Source organism: Euprymna scolopes, chromosome 33 (assembly GCF_053919585.1).
Source record: "Euprymna scolopes isolate OS-2025 chromosome 33, ASM5391958v1, whole genome shotgun sequence".
In the NCBI taxonomy this organism is placed as follows: domain Eukaryota; kingdom Metazoa; phylum Mollusca; class Cephalopoda; order Sepiida; family Sepiolidae; genus Euprymna; species Euprymna scolopes.
In genome coordinates, this window is record NC_136514.1 from 912,960 (window position 1) to 936,426 (window position 23,467).

General features: G+C 35.4%; 1 protein-coding gene across 1 annotated transcript in view; it reads right to left on the reverse strand.

Annotated features, from left to right (window-relative positions):
- LOC145257983 (dorsal-ventral patterning tolloid-like protein 1) overlaps positions 1–23,467 on the reverse strand; it is a 61,556-nt gene that overhangs the window by 19,732 nt on the left and 18,357 nt on the right. The window contains exons 5-9 of the mRNA XM_080115707.1: positions 20,206–20,390; positions 13,324–13,480; positions 6,535–6,734; positions 4,129–4,288; positions 2,904–3,194 (exon numbers count right to left, since the gene is read on the reverse strand). Of these exons, the coding sequence (XP_079971833.1) occupies positions 2,904–3,194; positions 4,129–4,288; positions 6,535–6,734; positions 13,324–13,480; positions 20,206–20,390 (993 nt within the window). The remainder of the gene's footprint in view (positions 1–2,903; positions 3,195–4,128; positions 4,289–6,534; positions 6,735–13,323; positions 13,481–20,205; positions 20,391–23,467) is intronic.

A 23,467-nucleotide genomic window follows, 5' to 3' on the forward strand; every position in this document is an offset into this window, starting at 1 on the left:
GTGAATGCGGTATTGTGGTGATTGGAACTAGTTTAAAAGAACAAACTAAAAGAATATCTTGTGCTACATTTATTTTGCAATTTTTTTAAGTATTGTTTTTTCTGTAAAAAACTTTTGATAATTTTATACACGAATAAATATAATCATGTACTTATGATTTGAAAACATATTTTTTTTTACTAATTAGTACAAAGAGGCCTAAAAGCCACTCGACGATAATTGTTAATGAGTTTCCCAGGTTTGTTCATCTCTGAGTAAAGACAGTTGAGTTATCTTCCCTTGTCTATAAATAAGAGACGTCTTTGCTGTTTCGTCCATCGCCAAACCGGAAATGATGAATGTTTAAATTAAGGCTAGTCAATTAGAAAAAGGCGATGACTTTCGAAAATATCGGCAAAAAAGCGACCCTTCCCTGTAGAAAGGGCCCAGCTGAGGGTAAAAGAATTAATGATTTTAGCCAATTTTTCGATATTTGTCGTCCGAAAACGATATCAATCTCGTGAAAATCAGTTGCATCTGTCAAAATATTTAGACATACATACATACATACATACATACATTTAAACAAACAGATGAAAATTATATTATAGATTTCGTAATTAATTTATTGATATATATATATAGCAACGTTACATATCATTTTGAAGCGCGTTTTTCGCTCTATCGAATCGTGTTATTTGTTACAGTTCTCAATATCTTCATTCATTTTTTGCAGGCTTTTCAATAGCATTCAAAACAAAATTCGAATCCATACGTCTTTCTTGTTCCTATTCAAACTAGACCAAAAAAGCTACCGAGATAGCTCGTGATGTCAATCGTTTTGAGGTATCTTCTACGTTTCTTCTGCACAACAAAAACAGCCCATTTTTCGAGCAGATTGTCACGTGTGATGAGAAGTGGATCCTCTATGACAACCGGCAATGTTCGGCACAATGGGTGCATGCCGGAGAAGCTCCACAACACTTCCTGAAGCCGAAATTGCACAAAAAAGGTTATACAATTATGGTGACTGTTTGGTGGTCTACAGCCAGTTTTATCGTTCACAGCTTCTTGAATCTGGGCAAAACGATCAGAGCAGGGAATACTGCCGACAAATTGATGAAATGCATCAAAAGCTCAACTGTATGTGCCCGAAATTGGTCAATATGAATGGACTCATTCTCCTCCATGACAACGCTCGCCCACATGTTGTTCAACTGACCCTGCAGAATTGCACGAATTGGGCTACATGACCCTGCCTCATCCGCCATATTCACCGGACCGCTCGTCCACCAATTATCACTTTTCCAGCATTTCGACAACTTCCTGCGTGAAAAATGCTTCAAACGCCGAGATGATGTCAAATCGGCCTTCAATGACTTCATTGCTATCAGAACATTATATGCTAATGGGATAAATAAACTTGTTTCTGATTGGCAAAAATGAGTCGATCCTAATGGTTGTTATCTCAATTAATAAAGTTTATTATGAAAGGAGTTATGGTGTTTTGAAGTTGAACGTCAAAAACGACATTATTTTTGCACCAAACCTAAAAAACCTTCTTAGTTTTAAAAATTCATTCTTTGCCACATGTTCATTTTACCTGACGCCGTTTCCCTTCATCCGACCGTACGCCAGCCACAGCCAGCCATTTCTTGCCTTCGCTTTACATGCCCATTTTCTTTGACGTCGAACTTTGCTTCTGTCTGATCTCACGCTGGCATTAGCAGCTATTTCTTGCCTTCGCTTTACATGTCCATTTTCTACCGAGCACGTATGTATTTTTTCTCCTTTTTTCTACCTTCTTCTACTCACGCACACTTCCTAATTTGCATATGTAGTTTTTCAACTACTGCTGCTGCTGCTAATTTCTTCCCATCGTTCGCTACTGCTGATATTTTCCACCATGCTCATATACGCTCTCTTATATTATATTTTTATTTGTGCCTTCTGCGCTCCAATCTATGGTCCCCCTTGCCAAACTTTCACGAAAAACACTCGTCTTACTGAAGCCACTATCAATAATTTCCCCCACTCTTTATCTGTGCTTAAACCAAAACGTGGATTCTATCAACAAAGCTTCTTTCTAGAACTGCACACCCGTGAAACTCTGTCCATTTTCCTGCTTTCCAATTAACTACAATATGGTTGTCTTCAAGTCCAACATTGACAAGTTCTCGATGAACCGTCTCTTTAAGTAATCCAATTTACTAAATTTCCACAACTAACGATTACCCCGATATTTCCCCATTGACTACAGAACACTCATTAACCCTTATCCTCGAGTGGCCTGGGCCTGGATAAGTGGTGATGCCTTTGGAAAAATAAGAAATAAATAAGAGTAAATATGAGAATACCTACACTAAGTAGGGAAAGGACTATAATTCTACAAATAGAGTACATGGTGACCCATAAAGACTTACCCATGGGAAAACTTTAATAAAATTAAAACTAGAAAGGAAAATGAAAAAATGCTTCATCACTATTGTTTAGAAGTATATTCCAAACCAAGTCAAAAGATTAAATTTCAAAATGGCCGCCTTTTTCTTTGATCATTAGCTTGATACGTGCTGCCATTAAAGCGTAAGAACGTCGCACCACTTCTTCGTCCAACTTGGTCCAAGCAAAATGAAGGGCTGCCTTCAGGGAGTTCAAATTGGGGTAGGAAAATCTCGAAACGTCGCTCTCCAAAACAGACCAGATAGCGAAGCCCATACGATTGATATCTGGACTTGCTAGTGGCCACATTTGCTTATCCTAGAAGCCTGGGAAATAGTCCTTGCACCACCGTTGAGTCACATTCGCTGTGTGAGCTGGAGCACCGTCCTGTGTGAAGATGAAATCATCCCCAAATGATTCAGTGAGCTACGGCAGAACCTTTTCCTCCAACATATTCAAACAAACTTGACTATTGACTTTCACACCTTCCTCAATCACGATCAGCGGAGATTTGCTCCCATCGCATGCAACAGCAGCCCAGGCCATGACTGAAGCATGCTTCTGGCGTTTCAAATGGCTTCTGGCGTTGACTGACAAGTCCTTTGGACTTTTGGCATAAACCCTATCGTTCTGCTTATTGGTCACAGCCTCGACCGTGAACATTTTCTCATCAGACCAGATGAAGACCTTTCCTGTAGCTCGCTCCATCTCTTGCAACATCAACTTGCCCTGTGCAGCCATTTCTGCTTCGAGGGTTCCGAAATTAACTGCCGGGACTGTTTTTGTATGGACTTAACTGAAGATCATTTTTAACAATCTTTTACATCGAAGATCTTAAGATCTTTGCCTCTTTCGCAATTTTCATCACACTTCTGTGGATTTCGCTCCATCTTCTTTTTCACTGCAGAAGTAACACTTTTGGGGCGAAATCAGTGCGGGCCCCCATGGATTTGTTTTACCAGAGGTTAAGCCTGTCTCTTGAAACTGTTTCCAGGCATTGAAAACTGTTTTTCGACACACCTTGAGCTGTTTAACGATGCACTTGTTGCTAACGCCCGCAGTCTTGAGAGCGACAATCTGGTCGCGCTTAACCTTATCAGCCATAACTTACTGAATACCTGAAAGAAATGAATGAAACATCAGTTCAACATTGATAGATATATAGAGGTTTAATAAAAGAAACGTTCAAATTCCTAAACTAAATGCCTTTGGCAAATAATCAACCCCAAATCATGAGTAAATCTTTATGGACCACCCTGTAAAGGAAATTTAACAGTGAAAATGGGAACATTACCCCTTGATGGGAATTCTATTAAATATGATTTCTGGAGATGAAAAAGAGTTTTCGGTGAGTAGTTCTTTCTCATCTTCAGGACTTGTACAGATTAGTTACCTGCCGAAATCTCTTTTTAATCTCCAGGACATAGTGAGGAAAAAAATTTGGTGCGTAGCTGATCTACTTAAGTCTTGAACTTTAAAATTTTGTAGACAAAAATCAAAGATCTTTTCTGTGTGGACACAAAAAACTATGTGCTGGAATTCTAGCAGATTCAATATTTTTATGGATTAATTTCCGTTCCTGATTGGTTACTAGCAGAACATGACTCCATTTGATTGGTATATTCCTATCGCCAGTGTTTATAAGCCTGCCAATTTTCTTTAATCATACCTTCTACTTATATAAAAAAAGATATTGCAACAAGTACTTACCGAGATCATTAGTGGAGTAATTCGCTGAAAAGCCGAGACTATTTGGACCTCCTTTGTATTCAATTCGCATCAAACCTTGGCCAACACTTGCTTGAGGCAGGTTGTCAGAGCCACAGTATTTCCCCAATAAAGGGGAGGATTTTGTATCACCATGTCGAATCTAAAATAAAGTGAAAAGGGTTAGAATAATAATAATTTAGTAAATGTTCCGGATTTATTTGAAAAAAAAATGGAATTCAAACAATTGTTTCTGCCCGTTCTAATCTCTTCGTAACATTCAAGATATTTTTGAAAAATTTTCAGTGATTTTTTTACAACCACAATAAGCCATAAAAGAAATAAAACTAAAAATAAACACAACCGCCAACACTACATGAGAATTCACTATTCAAATTCCTCGGCTTAACATTCACATACAACATGAATTGGAAAAACTGCATTGAGGACATTGCCAACGTTGCTGCAAATAAGATGGGTTCCCTCTACCGTGCTAGAAATTACTCACACCTAAGAGTATCCTATATCTCTACAAAGCCATTGTTCGCCCATGCATGGAGTATTGTTGTCCCATTTGGGCTGGTGCATCTATCGCTTGTCTCTCCCTCTTAGATAGGTTCTGACAAAATCTCAAATCTAATAGGTCCCACACTATCAGCTAAGCTTCAACCTCTGTCCCGTCATTACAATGTAGTATCCTTGTGTCTGTTTTACAAGTACTTTAATAAAATATGCTCTGATGAACTCATAGTGCTTGTGTCCCCTCAAAGTAAATACATCTGACTAACCTTAAAAGTAGCAACATTCCACCCTTTACTGAAAAGGTTAACAAATACCGGAAAGCCTCCTTTTTTTTTCTTTTTTCAAACAGCTAGATTTTTTAATTCCCTCCATTTCTTGCTTCTCAGACTGTACTAACATATTGAAATTTTAATGTAATGTGAACAGACATCTCGCTACTCAACTCCCAAGATAGTGATCCTGTAGACATGTTCCCAGATAGTAGTCTCTTACGTCCAAGTGGCAACATGCCTTGTTTGGGGGTGAAAAAGAGTCAAAAGAAAAAGTTCTTTTAGCTTAGTTATCCCTTTTTTAGAAAGCAATGTGGCAAATCAAATGGGGAAAGAAAAAAAGATTGAAGAGAGCAAACAAACGTGCAATGAAAGAACTAAGCAAAGAAATGGAGGAACGACGCTCTCTCTCTCTCTCTCTCTCTCTCTCTCTCTCTCTCTCTCTCTCTCTCTCTCTCTCTCTCCTTTGAAGTTGTAGAGATTGGTAGTTGTGCTTATTAGAAATGACCACGTTGTAGTAAGGTCTACATTCATTTGACTGACCTTGCTAGAGATAATCTAAAATGGGTCAGCACAGCTCCATTAAAAAAGAAAAACATTTCTTCTACATTTTTCATCTTGCGTGTTATTTCCATAACGTTTTCACCGATGTAACCTCCGACCTTATTCAGATGTCGCTTGTAAAATTCTGGAATCTGCATGGAATTTCGAATTCCATTACCCATTTTTTAATCCACGGGGAAAGCATGCTCTCATTTCCAATAATGTAGTTTCCCGATTACGATAGAAATATTCCAAGAGACACCTGAAGAAAGCCGGAGATTAAATCGACCGAAACTTTCTGAAAATAATGTTCAAGATGAGAACAGTAGTCGAAAAAATACAAATAATACGAATGATTCATCCTCATCTAAAAAGATTTCAGAACCCCCCCCCCAAAAAAAAAGCACACCTGCTTAGTAGTGTTCTAATCGTCCTGCGTATTCCAATGCGAGTCTGGACATGTCGGTGTAAGCCAACCGAACCACGTAGTAATAACTATGCGATTGATTACATGTAAATTTAAAATAATTTTTTTTAAATGTTGATACAGAATTACCATGTTTATTGCTTTTGCTTAACTGTTGCGTTTCTGTCTTTTGTAGATCTTGATCGTTGTTAGTGGACAATAAACGTTTGCAACACAAATAGATTCTGTTCTTATTTCAATGCTTCCGTTCAGTCTCGAAAAACAAAGGATACCCCTGTAGGGGCAGCTGCGCGTGTAATCCCTAACCACACCCCTCCGGAATCAGCACTGTTTGAGTCCAGTGGCAAGGAGAAGTTTATGACGACTGGAAACAATGCCGGGATAAGGGGAGAGCACATACAGCACCTGGAAGTCTCAAATGGTCACCCACTTACTACTGACCAATTTCAATGTTGCTTAACTTCGACGATCCAGAGAGAACCAGTGTGTCAACGTTGATTATATCGTACTGTTGTTATTTACTTAATCATTTAACTGATACAAAGTTACAAATTCACTTCTTGTATCTCACGCTCAAAAAAATATATAATGTAGACGTCTTTAACAAACAAGAAAACACAACTAAAAAATAAGAAAGCACCGGCAGACCTCGACATAATCGGATGTGCAATTCTGAAGGGTTTTATTGGATTGGGATTCACCAAATTCATTGAAGAGGAGCGAAATCTTCTTGGTCGAAGGTTGTCGTATAAGAAACACACACAATTCATCGGAACTGTTGTCACTGCCAGTTCCATAAAATGGAGTCTCCAGGATTCCGCTTGGATTTATAAAAACACCGCCACAAGCTGAAAAGTAAAAAATGGTTCAAGTATTAGGGGAGGCGGGAGTAATCAAGCGGGAGGGGAGTAAACAGGGGAACAAGGGGACATACTCGCAAATGAGGGACATAAATAAAAATCCAATATTCAGATTTATCATGAGAGCAGAGAGAAGATAAAAAGAGAGAGACGTAACCAAAGAGAGAGAATGAAAGAAAGAGAGAGAGAGAAAAAAAGAGAGTAAATAGAGAGAGATAAAAAAAGAGATAGAGAGAGACGGTTAAACAAAGAGATTTTTTTCCACAGAAGTGAAAAACAAAGTCAGTTTCCAGTTGACAACATCAATCGAAAAGACATTTGATGTGAAATGATTTGTGTACATGAAACAATATGGCTACGCCTCGTATACGCACAATATCGCTTGGCGAAAGCTGAGGCAGTAAAAAAAAAATCTTATTAAAAACGTTGAATGATGTTTGAAGAGAAATGATTGCGTCGATTAGAAGAGTATCTTAAAGACAATGAATATTCTCACTTCTCTGGGGGTTTTTTTCTTTATTACCCTCGCCTGTTAATTAAGCGAGAGTGACAGAAGCAAGAATGATAGATACTGTATAAAGTAAGAAGGTCAGGAAGGTCAATAAACAAGTCCAGATAAGCTGAGAGAGATAGAAATTTAGTAACAGATTGGTCATTACGTGAGTTAATTGCAAATTGCGTCTAATTGGGACAATCTATATATTATTAGAATAGCGTGTGTGCTATTGTGTTGTCATGCTTACATCTTTTTTTTTCTTATTAGTGACTGTCGTTTAATAGTTATGACCTTCCATTTCTTGTCATAATCAATTTTACCAAGAATTCATCAGAAATTTTGGTTTCGATTACAGCTGATGACACTCAAGTTAAATATGAGTTAAAAACGGAGTAATTTAAGCAAATAATAAGGTATTTGCGGCTTCTCTTCTCTTTCAATTTTCGGATTTTTAATCATGTCCAAATGCATTTTATTTCCTTTTGTTAGGTTGGCAGTTGCTATTTCTTCTGATGAGTTAAGGGCAATAGATTCATTGATTGATAAAATTAAGTGAATGGTTTTGTGCTACGAAACAGATACTGTCAAGAATTGTAAGTGTCAAGTGAATAAAAGGAATAAATTGTAAGATGGTCAACATCATGAAATTTGAAATATATACTTTTGTCATTTTTTCCTTACATATATATATATATATATATATATATATATATTAAATTGTAATTCAATGAATTTTAAAAAAACTCTCATTGAAATGAAATGAAGTGGTTCAGTTTCTTATCAAAGAATATTTATTATTCTAAGCAAGACAAAGAATGCTTTAGAAAATTAATCTCCTTAACCTATAGGGTTTCGATGTCTACCATCTCATCAGAGGAGAGAAAATATTAGCAAATAGTTATAAAGGTATGCACCTTATTTGCTAAAGTCAGTGAGACATGGAAAGTCAAAGTGAAAATAATGCATTTATCAGAAGTCCTGTAGCAGGAAGATTTGTAGAAAAAGGATATGAATGTTTTTTTTAGATCCAGCTTGCTTGGTAAAATCCATGTTATACGTTCTCTACATCCGTTTTGGTAAAGTTACATATTGGGTAATCCGCATATGATGGCTACATATGTGGATACATGTTTCCGTGATCACCCGCGTTGGGGGATTACGTTTTCAGGCCAAGAATTATCGTCGGGAACTGATATTTCAAACCAAAACAGTTTCTTATTTCGTTTACAAAGTTAGAATGTAACATGGGTGTGGGTTATGAGCGGGGAAAGAATAAATAAGCTCTTTGAAGATAATAAACCTCTTCTTTTTTACTTCCCTTTTTTATATTACTTTTTAAGTTTATCTATCCCATCTTTTGGTTTTTACTGTATAAGGTACTTGAGAATTTAGTATTTTTGTCTTGCGGTTAGTAATTAAAAACATTCCTCATGGTTATTGAGTACTGACCGGTATCTTTCAATTCACACACACACACACACACACACACACACACACACACACACACACACACTAGAAGCAAACATACGCTTATACCTATATATATATATATATATATATATATATATATATATATATATATATATATATAGATACTAATAACGAACAAGATAAATGCAATTGTAGACACCGCACACTTTGCCCAGTCCAAAATAAATGTCTAACAAAAAGTGTGGTTTATCAAGCAACAATATTTGCGAAAGAAAACCCGAATAACAAGAAATATTACATAGGCATGACTTCCTTAGATTTCAAAACCCGATACTATGACCACAAAAGTACATTCAAAAATAAAAAAAAACACCGTATAAAAACAACACTAGCGAATAAATACTGGGAACTCAAAGAAAGCGGACATTCGCCGGTAGTCGAATGGAAAATAATGAGACAAGTTACCACGTGCAGACATTTAGACGACCCATGTAAATTATGCCTCCATGAAAAATTTGCTATCCTGTACTTTAAAGAACCTCAAAATCTATTAAACTGTAGACGAGTAATAGCAAACAACTGTGTTCACAAAATAAAACTTACTCTAGGATAGCGATACAAAATTGCTTTAAAACTAACAATAACAATAGAAAACAAACAAACAAATAAATAAATTAAACAAACATGAATATACATAAACGATCACACATATATGTGTATATATATATGTATATATATGTGCATGTATGTGTGTACACATAGGTATATTTATATATATAAAAAAACAAAAAAAGGAAGGAAAAGATCTACCTTAAACCACTAACCTAGTTCTAAAACAGATCCTTTGTTCGATAAAATGCATGCCCATTGGCTGATAGGAAGGGGCGCGGTGGATACTAGAAAGCTGATTGACTAACTAGAAATCCTCAACATATATAAAAACAAGAAGCAACCCCAGAATTCACGCATAAGCCTGACGGATCCTATAGTGGATGAAACGCAGAATATTCAGTGTAGCTTAATCGCCATATATATTTTATAAATTACTATATACATATATATACATATATATATACACATATATATATATACATATATATATAGAGAGAGAGAGATGGATGGATGGATAGATAGATAGATAGATAGATAGATAGATAGAAAGAGAGAGATAAAAAGAGAGAGTAAGATATAGTGAGAGTTAGAGATACATAGAGAGTGAGATAGACTTCAGGAAAGAAACGTTGGTTAACTCAGCTTTAGATACAGTATATTAATAGATATTTGTAGTTATTATATTTATTGCCCTCTACCCAATTTTATTTTATCGATTCTCTTATAAAAAAAACGAAAAAACAAATAAATGAAATAAATAAATTTACACATATTATTAGTGTCTTTAGTTACCTTGTTTCCCTGGTTTGCGACAAAAAGATTATATATATATATATATATATATATATATATATATATATATATATATATAATGTAATATATTCATGCACAATTACAGAGCTCCCACGCAATTCTCCCATAATAGACAATACTATTTTGTCACCAAATTATCCTTCCTCCGACCCTCCCTCTGATACAATTATTAATCCAACAAACGAATCAACCAGCCCCTATATTTTCAATCATACAACTAGCTATAATAATAATAATAATAATAATAATAATAATAATAATAATAATAATAATAATAATAATATTTTTCAAAGCAGCCATCCTAACATTGACAACACTAATTATCCCCTCCAAAACAATCCTGCTACAATCATTGTCCTACCCTCTGTTCATCAAAATGAACAAAATTTAAATTTTCTCCCCAGTATACATCAACAAATTAATATTAATTCTCGACCCCGAGCTATTAATAAAACATATACATATATTGGTGCTACTTCAACTTTAATAAAGAAAAGAATTTCAAACCACACTTCTTCTTTCAATAACCAAAATTCAAATAATAACCAGGGAACTTCTCTAACTACACTGGTTAAAAAGCTTAATTCTGCCAATACCCACTTTTCAATTAAATGGACCATCTTAAAAAAAGTTAAGTCTTATACTCCAGGATCTAAGTCTTGTCACCTCTGTACATCATAAGCTATAACTATTATCACCTCCCCTCAAAGTAGTAATATAATAAACTCTAAAAACGAACTGATCTCCTATTCCAAACATATGTACAAATTTAAATATCGTAAATTTGAAATTACATAGCTATTAAGTTAACCCTTCAAATATATATCTTTTCCCACAATTTTTATTTTATCTTACCTTCTAAGCTTTTTATATTTTTAATTTTATTTGTTTTTCTTTATTTCTTTGGCCAGTTTCCCATCTGTTGTCTCCGTTTTATTGTATAAGTATACCTATTAATTAAGTATGTACATCAGCCTACTCATTTTTATTCTATGTATTTGTTTACTTATATTTTACTATATGCATTTACATACACATTTATTTGTCTTATTCCGGAGTTTGTAGATACTGGCCATTCCCTCCCCTTAAACTGTATGTATGTATGTATGTATGTATGTATGTTCGTATGTATTTGTGTTTATGTTGTATATGTTTTTGGATATGTATATATGTATGCATACGTGTGTGTGTGTTTGTATATATATGTGTATATATGCGTGTGTGTTATTGTATATGTATGCATATATGTATATATATGTATATGCGTGTGTATATGTATATTATGTGTGCATTTGTGTGTCTGTATGTATATGTATGTATGTGTATGTGTGTATATATATATGTACATATATATGTGTGTGTGGGTGTATATATGTATATATAGGTTTTTAATTTTTTTTTAACTTTTTAATTTTTAATTTTCAATTTTTTATCTATTTTAATTTTTATTTATTTATTTTGTTTTTATTATTATTATTGTTGTTTTATTTACTTATTCACTTTTTACTCTTCTTAATATAATAGACGCTCCATTTTATAAACTTAGCCATTTACCTGTTTCACTAACTCATGTTTCTTAATTTCATTCTGGGACTTTCACGTGCGTATTTAAGTTGACCTAATTATTAACGCTAACTTTCGCGCTTTTTGTCTGGATCATTTTGACCTTGCTTTTTCAAATTTAAACTTTCACCGTTTTTCCGTTTTTTTTCTTTGTTTTTTTTTTTAACCTTAATTTACTTGATTCTTCCGGCCTTGACAGATGTGTTTAAATATTCTCTCCAGTGCTTTTTCTGTGCACATTTGAACTTTTCTTTTAATGATTTTGAACTCATTCCATTTGTGATTTTTTCCAAGGAATTCTGCCTTTTGGATCATTTTGGACCATCTTCCAGTTACGCGATTCCTTTGGAACTTACCTGTTGGATTGGAAGTTTTTGATTCGCCCGTGTTTGGATTTTACCATTCTTGGATTTTCTACCCTTCACCGGACTATCCATTCATGTGAAATCTTTTTATCATTTTTTCTTTTACCTCCTATTCCCCTCACCTGACCCTTCTTTTAACCAAGTAAGATCTGTGACTTACATGTGGTTTCATTAAATACTTTTACATGCAAAATCCGATCCCGCATTTTGCTAATTCCTGCCCTCTGATGAGAAGGAGAGTATTTCTTCGAAACTCCGCGGATTAAGGACTATCCACGTATCTTGTGCTTCCTTTTTTAAAATTAAATATGTTTTTAATTCTTTTTCAAGATGTTTTTTAACATGTTTTATTAATCATTTGTTCATATATATATATATATATATATATATATATATATATATGTGGCATCCAAAAAATCACTGAAGAGTTTTGAGTTTTGAACTTAAACAGATTCTTTACTTTTGATATCTTTCTGTAATTTAAACACAATCTGACTAAGACATTGAGAATTTAACTTTGCGTTTTAATTTTTCTTGTGAGAAAATCTTAAGAAAAGAATCTATGTTAACAAACCCCAAACCCTGCAAGAATCGAAGGAAAATATAAGAGAGTTAAATCGCAATCCAGAGATTCTGCAATCTATCATGAATAATGTTTTGGAAAGAGCACAAATATGCGAACCTGAAAATGGACAACATTTAAAAGACATTATTTTTCATAAATAAAGATTGTTTGAATTTTGTATTTTTAAAAAATAATTCCCTATGTGTTAGTTTGATTGTGTTAAAATTACAGAAAGATATCAAAAATAAATAATCAAAAATAAATAATCAAAAATAAATAATCTATTTAAGTTCAAAACTCGTCAATTATTTTTGGGATGAAATCCGACGATATGAAATTCAAAAGAGTATATTGTTCTTGTTTCATCAACCATGGCGGGTTAAAGTCTTAATCCATTTTTAGTCTATTCTTAATTAGTACCGCATGTAATAAGACTTGAACTTTCAACCTTTGGAATATTAGACGTTCGGATTGTATGTTTCTCAACGCTTTTATCCGTTGTCCGCATGGCTGTGCGGTGCAAAGAATACGTGTTCACCAATTAATATTAAAGTAAGCACATAAAACGTTCACATATTGCCAAAGATTTTAACATTTTGTGTATATTATCGTAATCAGTAGCTTGGCATCTATTTAACTGTGATAGGGCTTTGGAAAGCTTTCGTCACACAACAGACATTTCAATCCTACAATTAAATCCATTACGCAACCAATTCGCTCAAATTGACTTACCAATTCTCCAGTTCAGACTGAAACCGACGTATGAAGACGCTTGGCCAGTTTTGAATTTTAACCAGAGACTATTTTTATTGGAAATAATTTCAGGCGGAATTATCTGTCCACAATATCGACCGATAAGTGGTGATGTTGGCGTAGAACCATCGCGAATCTGTAAAAAAAATTACAAAAGCATTAGTTCATAAGGAATTAAAACGCTTGTTTCGAATGATAAATTTGTGCTAGGACATTGTAGGAACCGGAAGTCAGTAATTGTGCATATTACAAATCAGATTTCTCGTAAATGCCCGCTTTACAAAAAACAAACAAACAAAAAAAACAAAGCAAAAATCTGACACCTGTTCACATACCCATCTTAGCAGCAGTCGAATAGCGTAACACTTAGAAGCGCGAACTGTCGTCTAGGCGGTTGAGTTTTAAACCTGGCATGAGGTAGTTGCTTGCCTAGCCGCACTGATGAGCTGTGATACAGTGACACAGTACTGTATGTGGATGACTATATATATATATATATATATATATATATATATATAGTAGCGGCCAGACTATAAGGAACAGAAAGAGCGAAGACGTAAATTGTATTACTTAAAAAGTTTGAATTTAATTAAGAAAAAATAACTGCCTTCTTATCATGTCTCGTGTTTTTGTGCCAACCACTTGACGCTGTCCTCTCGCCTTCCGTCTTGTTATAATATTATCTAAAAGCTACTAATTTATCAATATGCAAATTAATCCATATCAAACTACACACACTCGCATGGTCCATCTCGCAGAGACCCATACCCAGGGTTTCTAGACACAACTAGCACACTACTCGGCTAGACATAACTAGCTCACACGACACGACGCTGCCAATTTGAAACTCCATTTAAAAACGATGACTTTTTCATAAAATTCAACTGAATCGTATTTTAATCTCTCCATTTAACAACGCCGACTTTTTTCATAAAATTCAACCAATTCGTATTTCAATATCTCCATTTAACAACAACGACCTTTTTCATAGACTCCAATTGAATCGTATTTTAAATTTATTTTTTGCCGAAATAGCTTACCACTTTTCCTTCCTCTCGCCTTCGGTTCCTTGCAAAAGGAAATAGAAAAAAAAATAGCATCAATGTTGGGTGCATTTTTCCTCAGGAAGCTAATATCTTCAGGAAGCCTGATCTGGAAGCACCAGGAAATAATAAAGACTTCTATTTGGATGTTGATTAAATAAAGGGTTCAAATTTCATATAAATACTAGAGTTCAACATGAATATTCCTGAGTTTGAAAAGAAATGCATTCGAAGTTGATCGGAAGTTACATCGGCCGAAATGTGAAAATAACAACTAAGATGAGAACAATAGTCAAGACAATCCAAATCCTCATCTAAAAAAAATTAATGTCAACATAGAATAAAATAACTAGTTAATGAGTAAAATAAGAACTTTTAACAAAAATATAAAGAAGCAGATAATATGTAGCTAAAGAAGGTTGGAGGATATATCGGCCACAACGTGAAAATAAGATCTAAAATAGTAAAAATAATCCGGATAATGTAGATAATACAAATTTCATGATAAAAGAAAGCCGACCCCAAATTTACTCTCGGCAAATAAAATCCGATCCGTAAAAATCCGTACAATTGATGAACTTCAAAGTTAGTCTTCTGTGAAACAACGCACTTGTTAATAGATTCCCTGTGATATTACAGTCAGCACATCAGCTGTTGATCATTTAGATCATACAAAAATCATTTCATAATAAAAGAAATGCCAACCCAAAATTTACTCTCGGTAAATCTGTAGTCTTTTGTGAGACGGTGGCTCAAGCCTTATTCCCAGCGATACGAATTAGGAATAACATAATTAACATTTCTACTCGGTCATGGCTTACAAAACTAGAATTATCAAACATCGTGGATTAAATAATATAGTTCACCAGAAAAAGATCGGAGATTACATCGGCCGAAATGTTAATAAAATAACTAGAATGAGAATATTAGTTTTAAAAAATCCATATTCCAATCGTTAAGATTTTTGTAAAGGATGTTCATTAGACAGGAAATGAGTGTCTCGTTCAAAGTTTAAGATTACTGATTTTCATGTACAGAGTGACACATTTGGTTATTTTTTAAGGGGGAAAAGAAAGTCATTAAACCATGTAAGCGTCATGCATGTGCGTGTGTTCATCACATAAGAAAACATTAGTTCGAAATAGCATTGTTAAAAAGAAGAAATAATTCTCGTTCGTTGTGGTACTTTCTCAAGATGAGAATTAAGGTTCATTTACTTGACGGGCAAATCCAAGACAGAGAATTTTAACGCCTTCCAAGATGGAGTTACTTTAGCTCGTCTCGGGTAAAACAAGAGAAGAAACTGGAATAAAACTAAACTGAACTGATTTGATTTTCGTGGCCTTCTCGGCGAAGCTGTTTTACGTCTGAATAAACAGAGCCCGGCGTATGTCCTGAGGATGGGCAGCAGTGATGTTTATTCATAGAACTGCATCTTGGGCTGTTTTTATTTTGGCGGTTCAAACCTTATATGCAGGTGTTGTGGAACATTTCAGTCTGTTTGTTGCATCACTACGCGTAGAGTGCAACGTAGTTCCTATATAGCATGGGTGCGGATGGGCAAATTACGACGTTGTAATCCTACACGTTCTGATATACGTGGGCGCTGAAACCTTGATTGCTATGAAAATGTCTCTATGGAAAATTTGCTCCTGTCGTATATATCAGTTTTTTTTTTTTTTTTTTTTTTTTACAAGGTGTCACCACTTATCAAGGCCCAGAGGCCACTCGAGGATAAGGGTTAATAGGTATACATTAGTCATTGTGATTTTAGCATAGTAAACAGTGGGAATTTTGTAACTTGGATAACTTAGAGGGACGATTCAATTAGAACTTGTTCACATTGGACTTTTTCTTTTTTTTTTTTCATAGGTATCAACTCATTATCAAGGCCAAGAGGCCACTCAAGGATAAGGGTTAAAGAGTGTACAGTAGAAATTGGACAATATAATAATCATTAGTAATGAAAATTTGTTAAATTTGATAACTTATATGGAACGGCTCATCAAGAACTTATTTACGTTAGACTTGAAGACAACCATATTGTAGTCAGCCGGAAAGCAGGAAAACGGAAGACAATTCCACAGGCGTGTAGTTCTTATAAAAAAGCTTTGTTCATGGAATCTACGTTTAGGTTTAGGCACAGATAAAGAGTGGGGGAATTATTGATAGTGTTTACAGCTAGACGAGTTGCTACAAGATAATATGTATCTGAAGATAGTTTGAAGTTATAGCGTCCGAAACGTGAAGATAAGATCCAAACTGGGAAAAATAATCCGGATAATCTAGATAATATAAAATTATTTCATAATAAAAGAAATGCTGACCCAAAATTTACTCTCGGCAAACAAAATCCGATCCGTAAAATCTGTACAATTGTCTTCTGCGAAACGGCGCCCATGTTAATAGGTTCACTGTGACATTACAATCAGCACATCAGCTGTTGTTCATTAAGATAATATAAAAATCATTTCAGAATAAAAGGAATGCCAACCCAAAATTTACTTTTGGTAAATCTGTACAGTTGATAAATTTCAAAGTTAGTCTTCTGTGAGATGAACTAGCAATAAAATAATTAATATTTCTACTCCGCCGTGATCTAAGACTGTGGATTAAATAATATAGTTCAACATAAAAATTCCAGAGTACGAAATAAATATACATAAAAAAGGCCGGAGATTACTTCGAGCGAAATGTTAATATAACAAGCCGATCAAGCGGACCCCCCCTCCACGAATGAAAAATAACAACCAAGATGAGAATACTAGTCCAAACAATCCAAATCCTCGTCTAAAAACAAATAATACCAGCAAAGAATAAAATACCTATTAAATGATTAAAATAAGAATTTTTAACGAAAATATAAAGAACTAGATAATAGGTTAAGAGTGTTGAGTCGATGTTCACCATTTCATAATCAAGATTTATCAATTTTCAAGATCGATGTTGCAGGTGCGGAAATCTCTAGAAGTCGAAAGTAGTAGAGTATCCCCGGGACCGTTAAAGGTAAATTTAACGTAATTTCCGACTTGCAGAAGGTTTTCACCAGACCACATCCTCACCATATAAATTTTTTAAAAAATGTGAATAACTTCGGAAGCACAACGACACTTGACAGAGAACTCGAGATAAATGTATTGAAATGGAAAAACATTTGTTTACGTGTTTAAGAAACATTAATTCAAATTGCTCCAACATTAAGGTTTTTGTAACGAGTGTTCATTGGGCAGGCTCAGTTAAATGAGTGTCTTGTGGAAAGGGCATGAAGTTTAAGATTTCTGATTTTCATGAACAGAGTGTTATTTTTTTATGGGGAAAAGAAAGCCATTAAACCATGTCAGCGTTATGCATGTACGTGTGTTATCACATAAGAAAACAGCCGAATATGCGGGGTTCCCCTCCACGAATGAAAAAATTTACTTTCACCATCACTAAAGTTTGTACAAAATTTCAAAAATAATCCAAGGTGTGGTTATTAAGGAAAGTACAACAAAACGAATGGACCAACGATTCATTTTTTTTTTTTTTACATGGAGGTCATCACTTATCAAGGTCCAGGGGCCACTCGGGGATAAGGGTTATTGTGTGTACAGTAATCAATGGGAGAGTGTTGTAATAGTATTGGAGAATTGATAAAGTATCATTATTTAAGGGGGCGGTTCGTCAGGAATTTGTTTGTGTTGGACTTGAAAACGTCCAAGTTGAAATCGGGAGGGAAACAGGCAAGTGGAACAGAGTTCCACAGGCGTGCAGTTCTAAGAAAGAAACTTTGTTCATGGAATCTACATTTTGATTTAGGCACAGATAAGGAGGGGGGAATTATTGACAGTGGTTTCAGCTAGTCGGGTGTTTTTTTGAAAAAGATTGGCGGGGGGGCCAGAGAATGGAGCTCAGACGAGCACCTGCCACAGAAATAACGATAAAACAAAGATAGGCTCGCTATGTCTCTTCTGTGGGAAAGAGGTTGCAGGGAAGAGAAAAGGGCATCCCCCACTAAGCCACGAAGTCTATTTTGTACTCTGTCAAGGCAGGATAGGCTGTTTTTAGCAGCTCCTGCCCAGATGTGGCAGCAGTTCTCCATTCTTAGACGTACTTGGCTTTTATATAGATAGAGAATTGCATCATTAGTGAGATATCTTCTGGAGCGGTAGAAGGATCCCACCATTTTCCCAGAAACCTTGACCACAGACATCAAGTGTATGTGTTCCATTTCTAATCAGGAGTAAAGGTCAAACCCAGAAGCTTATCAAAACATGGGGCCTCCCGTAGACGAGAGCCATCCATTTCAATTGATGCCAGATGGGGATCAGAGCGTTGATGATGTAAAGATAGGAGCTTGGTCTTAGATGCATTAAAGGTAACCAGCCACCTCTTTCCCCACTGTACCATGAGCTCGAGATCAGAGGAGAGAGAATCAGAGAGAACATCATCATTTACGGCCTCTGATGTGCTGCCATAGATAGTCGTGTCATCAGCATAGATGTCAACGAAAGAATTTAGTATGTGTTTTTGAAGATCATTGATGTAGATCAGGAAGAGAGTTGGGCCCAGTATGGATCCCTGAGGGACTCCAGCATTAATACTGTGGGCCTCTGATTTCTGCCCATCAACCACTACTCTTATGAGCCTATCAGAGAGAAATGATTTAATGATCGAGAAAACATTTCCGATTATACCGTAGCTGGAAATCTTGTGAAGTAGGCCCTTATGCCAAACCTTATCGAAGGCCTTTGATATGTCAAGAGCAATTCCCCATTCCCAGTTTAGGATAGAATTTGATACTAGTCTCCCCTCCCATATTAATCCGTGGAAGATTTTTTTGCTTTAGATACCTCGAGGTAGAACCCTCGAGCTTCGCCTTATAGTTACGTTCCAATAATGCAACTTGTGAAGTCGGCTTATGTTTTTAGATTGGAGAATCTTATTTAAAGACTGGTTTAGGGTAATACCAGTCGTATTTGACAAAAAAAAGTTTAAAACACGAGTAATAAAACATGATAAGTAATGTTAAGATGTTTAGAGTTTTTAGTAAAACTGCAATAAGAAAACAAAGATAAATGAATAATATTTTTTTCTACACATTGATTACCACTTATCAAGGCCCGGAAGCCACTCAGGGATAAGGGTTATTGCAAGTACATTACGTTAGTGTGGAGATTTGATGAAGTGTTTAATTAAGGGGGGTGGTTCCTTAGGAATTTGTTAACATTAGACTTGAAGACATCCAAGTTGTAGTCCGGAGGGAAGCAGGCAGACGGAACAGAGTTCCACAGGCGTGCACTTCTAAGAAAGAAGCTTATATATATATATATATATATATATATATATATATATATATATATATATATATATATATATATTAATACACAAATGTAGGCAAATATATATATATATATATATATATATATATATATATATATATATATATATATTAATACACAAATGTAGGCAAAATTAAGACAGCAGACCTGGGTTGTTCTGATTAACCCCTAGGCAATTTTACCCCTATAATGCCCTCTAGGGGAGCAACCAGAGTTATCCCGGAAAATCTGTGCTGGCAAAAATTAAATTTTACCATGACTAATGTTTGTGGAAAATTTCAACAAAAAAATTCAAAGAGTGGTTATTGATAAAAATGCGAACAAACGAACGGACAAATGGGAGTGAATTACTAGGTCGAATCCCTCCTTTGTTGGGGGGGCCAATAACCAAGATGAGAACAGTCGCTTAAAATATACAAACAATAAAAATCTTAACTAAAAAAATATACAAAAAAAAATCTGAATGCTTTTAGGATAAAATATGGCTGACAATTTACCTCTAGATAATCTGTTGTGCATGGAGGCTCACCAGGTAAATCGATATTATTAAAAGATAGTGTTAGTGAATGTCCTGGTTGAATGATCCACACACAATCTTCGTTTGATGAATACGGATTTGGGAAGTTCGGGGAAGACACGGTTCCGCTTTTAGTCATCAGAACACCACCACAACCTTGTTGGCCTTTAAAAATAAAAATGAAAAGTTTTCATCAAATGATGAGGAATATTATAAGAGAAATAAAACAAACGTTGTTGTACTTCAAAAATAAAATATTGTCAGTTGAATGATGAAAAATATTATGAGAGAATTGAAAAAACGTTGCTGTCCTTTAAAAGCAACAAGCCGAGCATGAGGGGCCCCCCACCACGAGTGAAATATTTACTTTCACCATGACTAATGTTTGTGCAAAAAATTTTTTTTTAATCCAAGACGCGGTTATTGAGAAAAGTGCGAAAAAGTAAATGGATGAACCATTCGAGGGCAATTTTGCTCCTATAATGCTCCCTGGGGAAGAGCAACCACAGTTATTCCGGAAAATCCATTCTGGCGAAACATTTACTTTCGCCATGAATAATGTTTATGCAAAATTTCAGAAAAATTCGAAGCATGGTTATTGAAAAAAGTGCGCACAAGTGAACGGATGAACCATTCGAGGACAATTTTACCCCTGTAATGGCCCCTGGGAAAGAGCAACTAGTGTTATCCCGGCAGATCCGTCCTGGAAAAAATTTACTTTAACCATGACTAATGTTTGTGCAAAATTTAAAAAAAAAATCAAATGCGTGGTTATTGAGAAAAGTGCGAACAAAATGAACAGACGGACGGACGAACGGAAGTGAATTACTAGGTCCAGTCCCTCCTTTGTCGGGGAACAAATAAAAGAATATTCTCAGTTGAATGATAAAGAATATTATGAGAGGATTAAAATTAATATTGCTGCCCTTTAAAAATAATTGAATTATGAAGAATATTGATGGAATAAAAATTAATATTGCTGCTCTTTAAAAATAAAAGATTGATAGTTGAATGATGAAAAATAATTGAAAAAATAACAATAAAAGCATTGTTAATCCCAATGATTTTGTGTTGTCAGCTTTTTTCAATATCTTTACAAACTACTTTAATAATTACAAGAAACCTCGACAAATCATTGCCATGATTGATGATAGGCTACCGGAAAGCTTTTTTTCAAATTTCATGGCTTAACACTCACAGGCAACATAAATTGGAACAGATGAATTGCAGACATTGTCAAGGCTGCTGCAAAGAAGGTGAGCTCCTTCTACCGTGTTTGAAAATTACTCACACTAGCTTGAAGAACAAAAGTTCGATGTGAATAATGAACGGAGACATGTTGCCATTATTTGAACGATTTGAAGCCAAAAAGCAATCACCTTGAGTTGAAGTAAATATTAAATCCTTTGTCTGTTCTTGAATCATTGAAGAACAAAGATCCAACATGACTAAAAACTAGGGCTGTGACAAGAGAATATTCTTTTTCTTATTTTGACTCTCGAGTATATATCAGTTAATATCTTATGTTTTTAGATAGAGTGACGTGGTTCTCGATTGACTAACTTTGGCGGGTATATACTCGAGAGTCATAACAACGAAAAGAATATTCTCTTGTCATAGCCCTACTAATAACACATTAAATACAGGGTGGAATAATAAAATTGTCTCCCTAGAAAAGACGACATGATTTCATTTCCGTTTGATGAAAACCGGTGTTCTTTTTCTGTTGCAGACCATCTACTAGTCGGCCAGTTGTGTACAAATCCCAATAGCGATAGGAGCCTTCTATCATGTCTGAAAGTGACACAATGTTCAATGAGCGAGATCGGAGATGCGCCGCTGTACAACTCATGCTCTCTACCGATCCAAATTATGACAACAGGACGATTGTTAGCACCCTCAAAATGCAAATTTGGACAGTTCAAAGCTTGAGGACACAGCTCAATGCATCGGACAATCCACGGTTTTGGTCTTTGGTGTGGTTTCAAATTAGGGCCATATCATGCCACCTCATATCTTTTAAGTCAACTTGAAAGTCAACACCAAAGTGTACCTGGATGTGTTCAAGAATGTGGTGATCCTCTGATGCAATCAGGTGCCCGCAGTGTGGCAGAAGGACACGGCTCACAAGTTCAAAGAGACACAGGCTTGGTTTCAGAGGGAGTGCAGAGACTTTGTACTCTTCTTTCACTGGGCCTCCTCCTCCTCCTTCCTCGACATGAACCCGCTGAAGTACTTCGTTTGGTCATGCATCGAGAACACAACCAACATTCTCTCCCACAACACCAAAGCAAGCCTGATCGTTGCCATCCGTCAAGTATTCGCCGAGATCCCGCCGGCGCTTGTAGAAAAGACATGCTCTCAGTTCTGGACCCACATCGAAGCGGTGATTGAGGCTGAAGGCGGCTACATTGATTAGATGTCAGCTCTACTACATAAGCAAGTGACCTGAATTTATTTTTCAATAAAAGTTTTAAAACAAAGCTGTAGTGTTGTTTTCTTTCAATCGAAAATTGTATTATTCTACTCTGTATGTCTAAAAGATTGAAACATTCACATAGCTTCCAATTTTAGTCCATCATTGTGACTGTGGCTGCAAGTGATAGTCTTTCCTTGTTTCAAGAACAACGGTTCAACATGAATAATAAGACGCATCAAGTATCAGCAAGAAGGCTGACTATATCAGAATGATGTGTAGCGCTTGTGTGTAGAATTCTATAATATCTGATTAAAGAGAGGCAAAAAAAACTTCACTTTATTAATATCTCTACTATTGTATAAAAGTCACTTGGTGTGTGTGTATGTGTGTGGGTATGTGTGTATGTGTGTGTATGTGTGTACGTATGTGTGCGTGTGTGTATGTGTGCTTGTGTGTGTATGTGTTTGTATGTGGTGTATGTGCGTGTGTATGTGTGCGTCTGTGTGTATGTGTGCGTGCATGTATGTGTGTGTGCGCCTGTGCATGTGTGTGCGCGTGTGTGTGTGCGCGCGTGTGTAAGAGTTCCTCCCTCATATGTTCCGAAACGGCTGAGCCTATCTTTTTCAAATTTCACACAAAGCTAATTTATATGTCTGACAGTGTTCTTAGATATGTTTTGTACAGAAATGCATCTGATAAGTATCGAAAATCGGTAAAAAGTCTTTCTTACAGATAAAAAAAAAAATACAGTTTTTTTTTTACGTTACACCGGCAAGGGAAATAATAGAATCTAAACAAATCATTTTTTCTGAAAAGAAAAAAA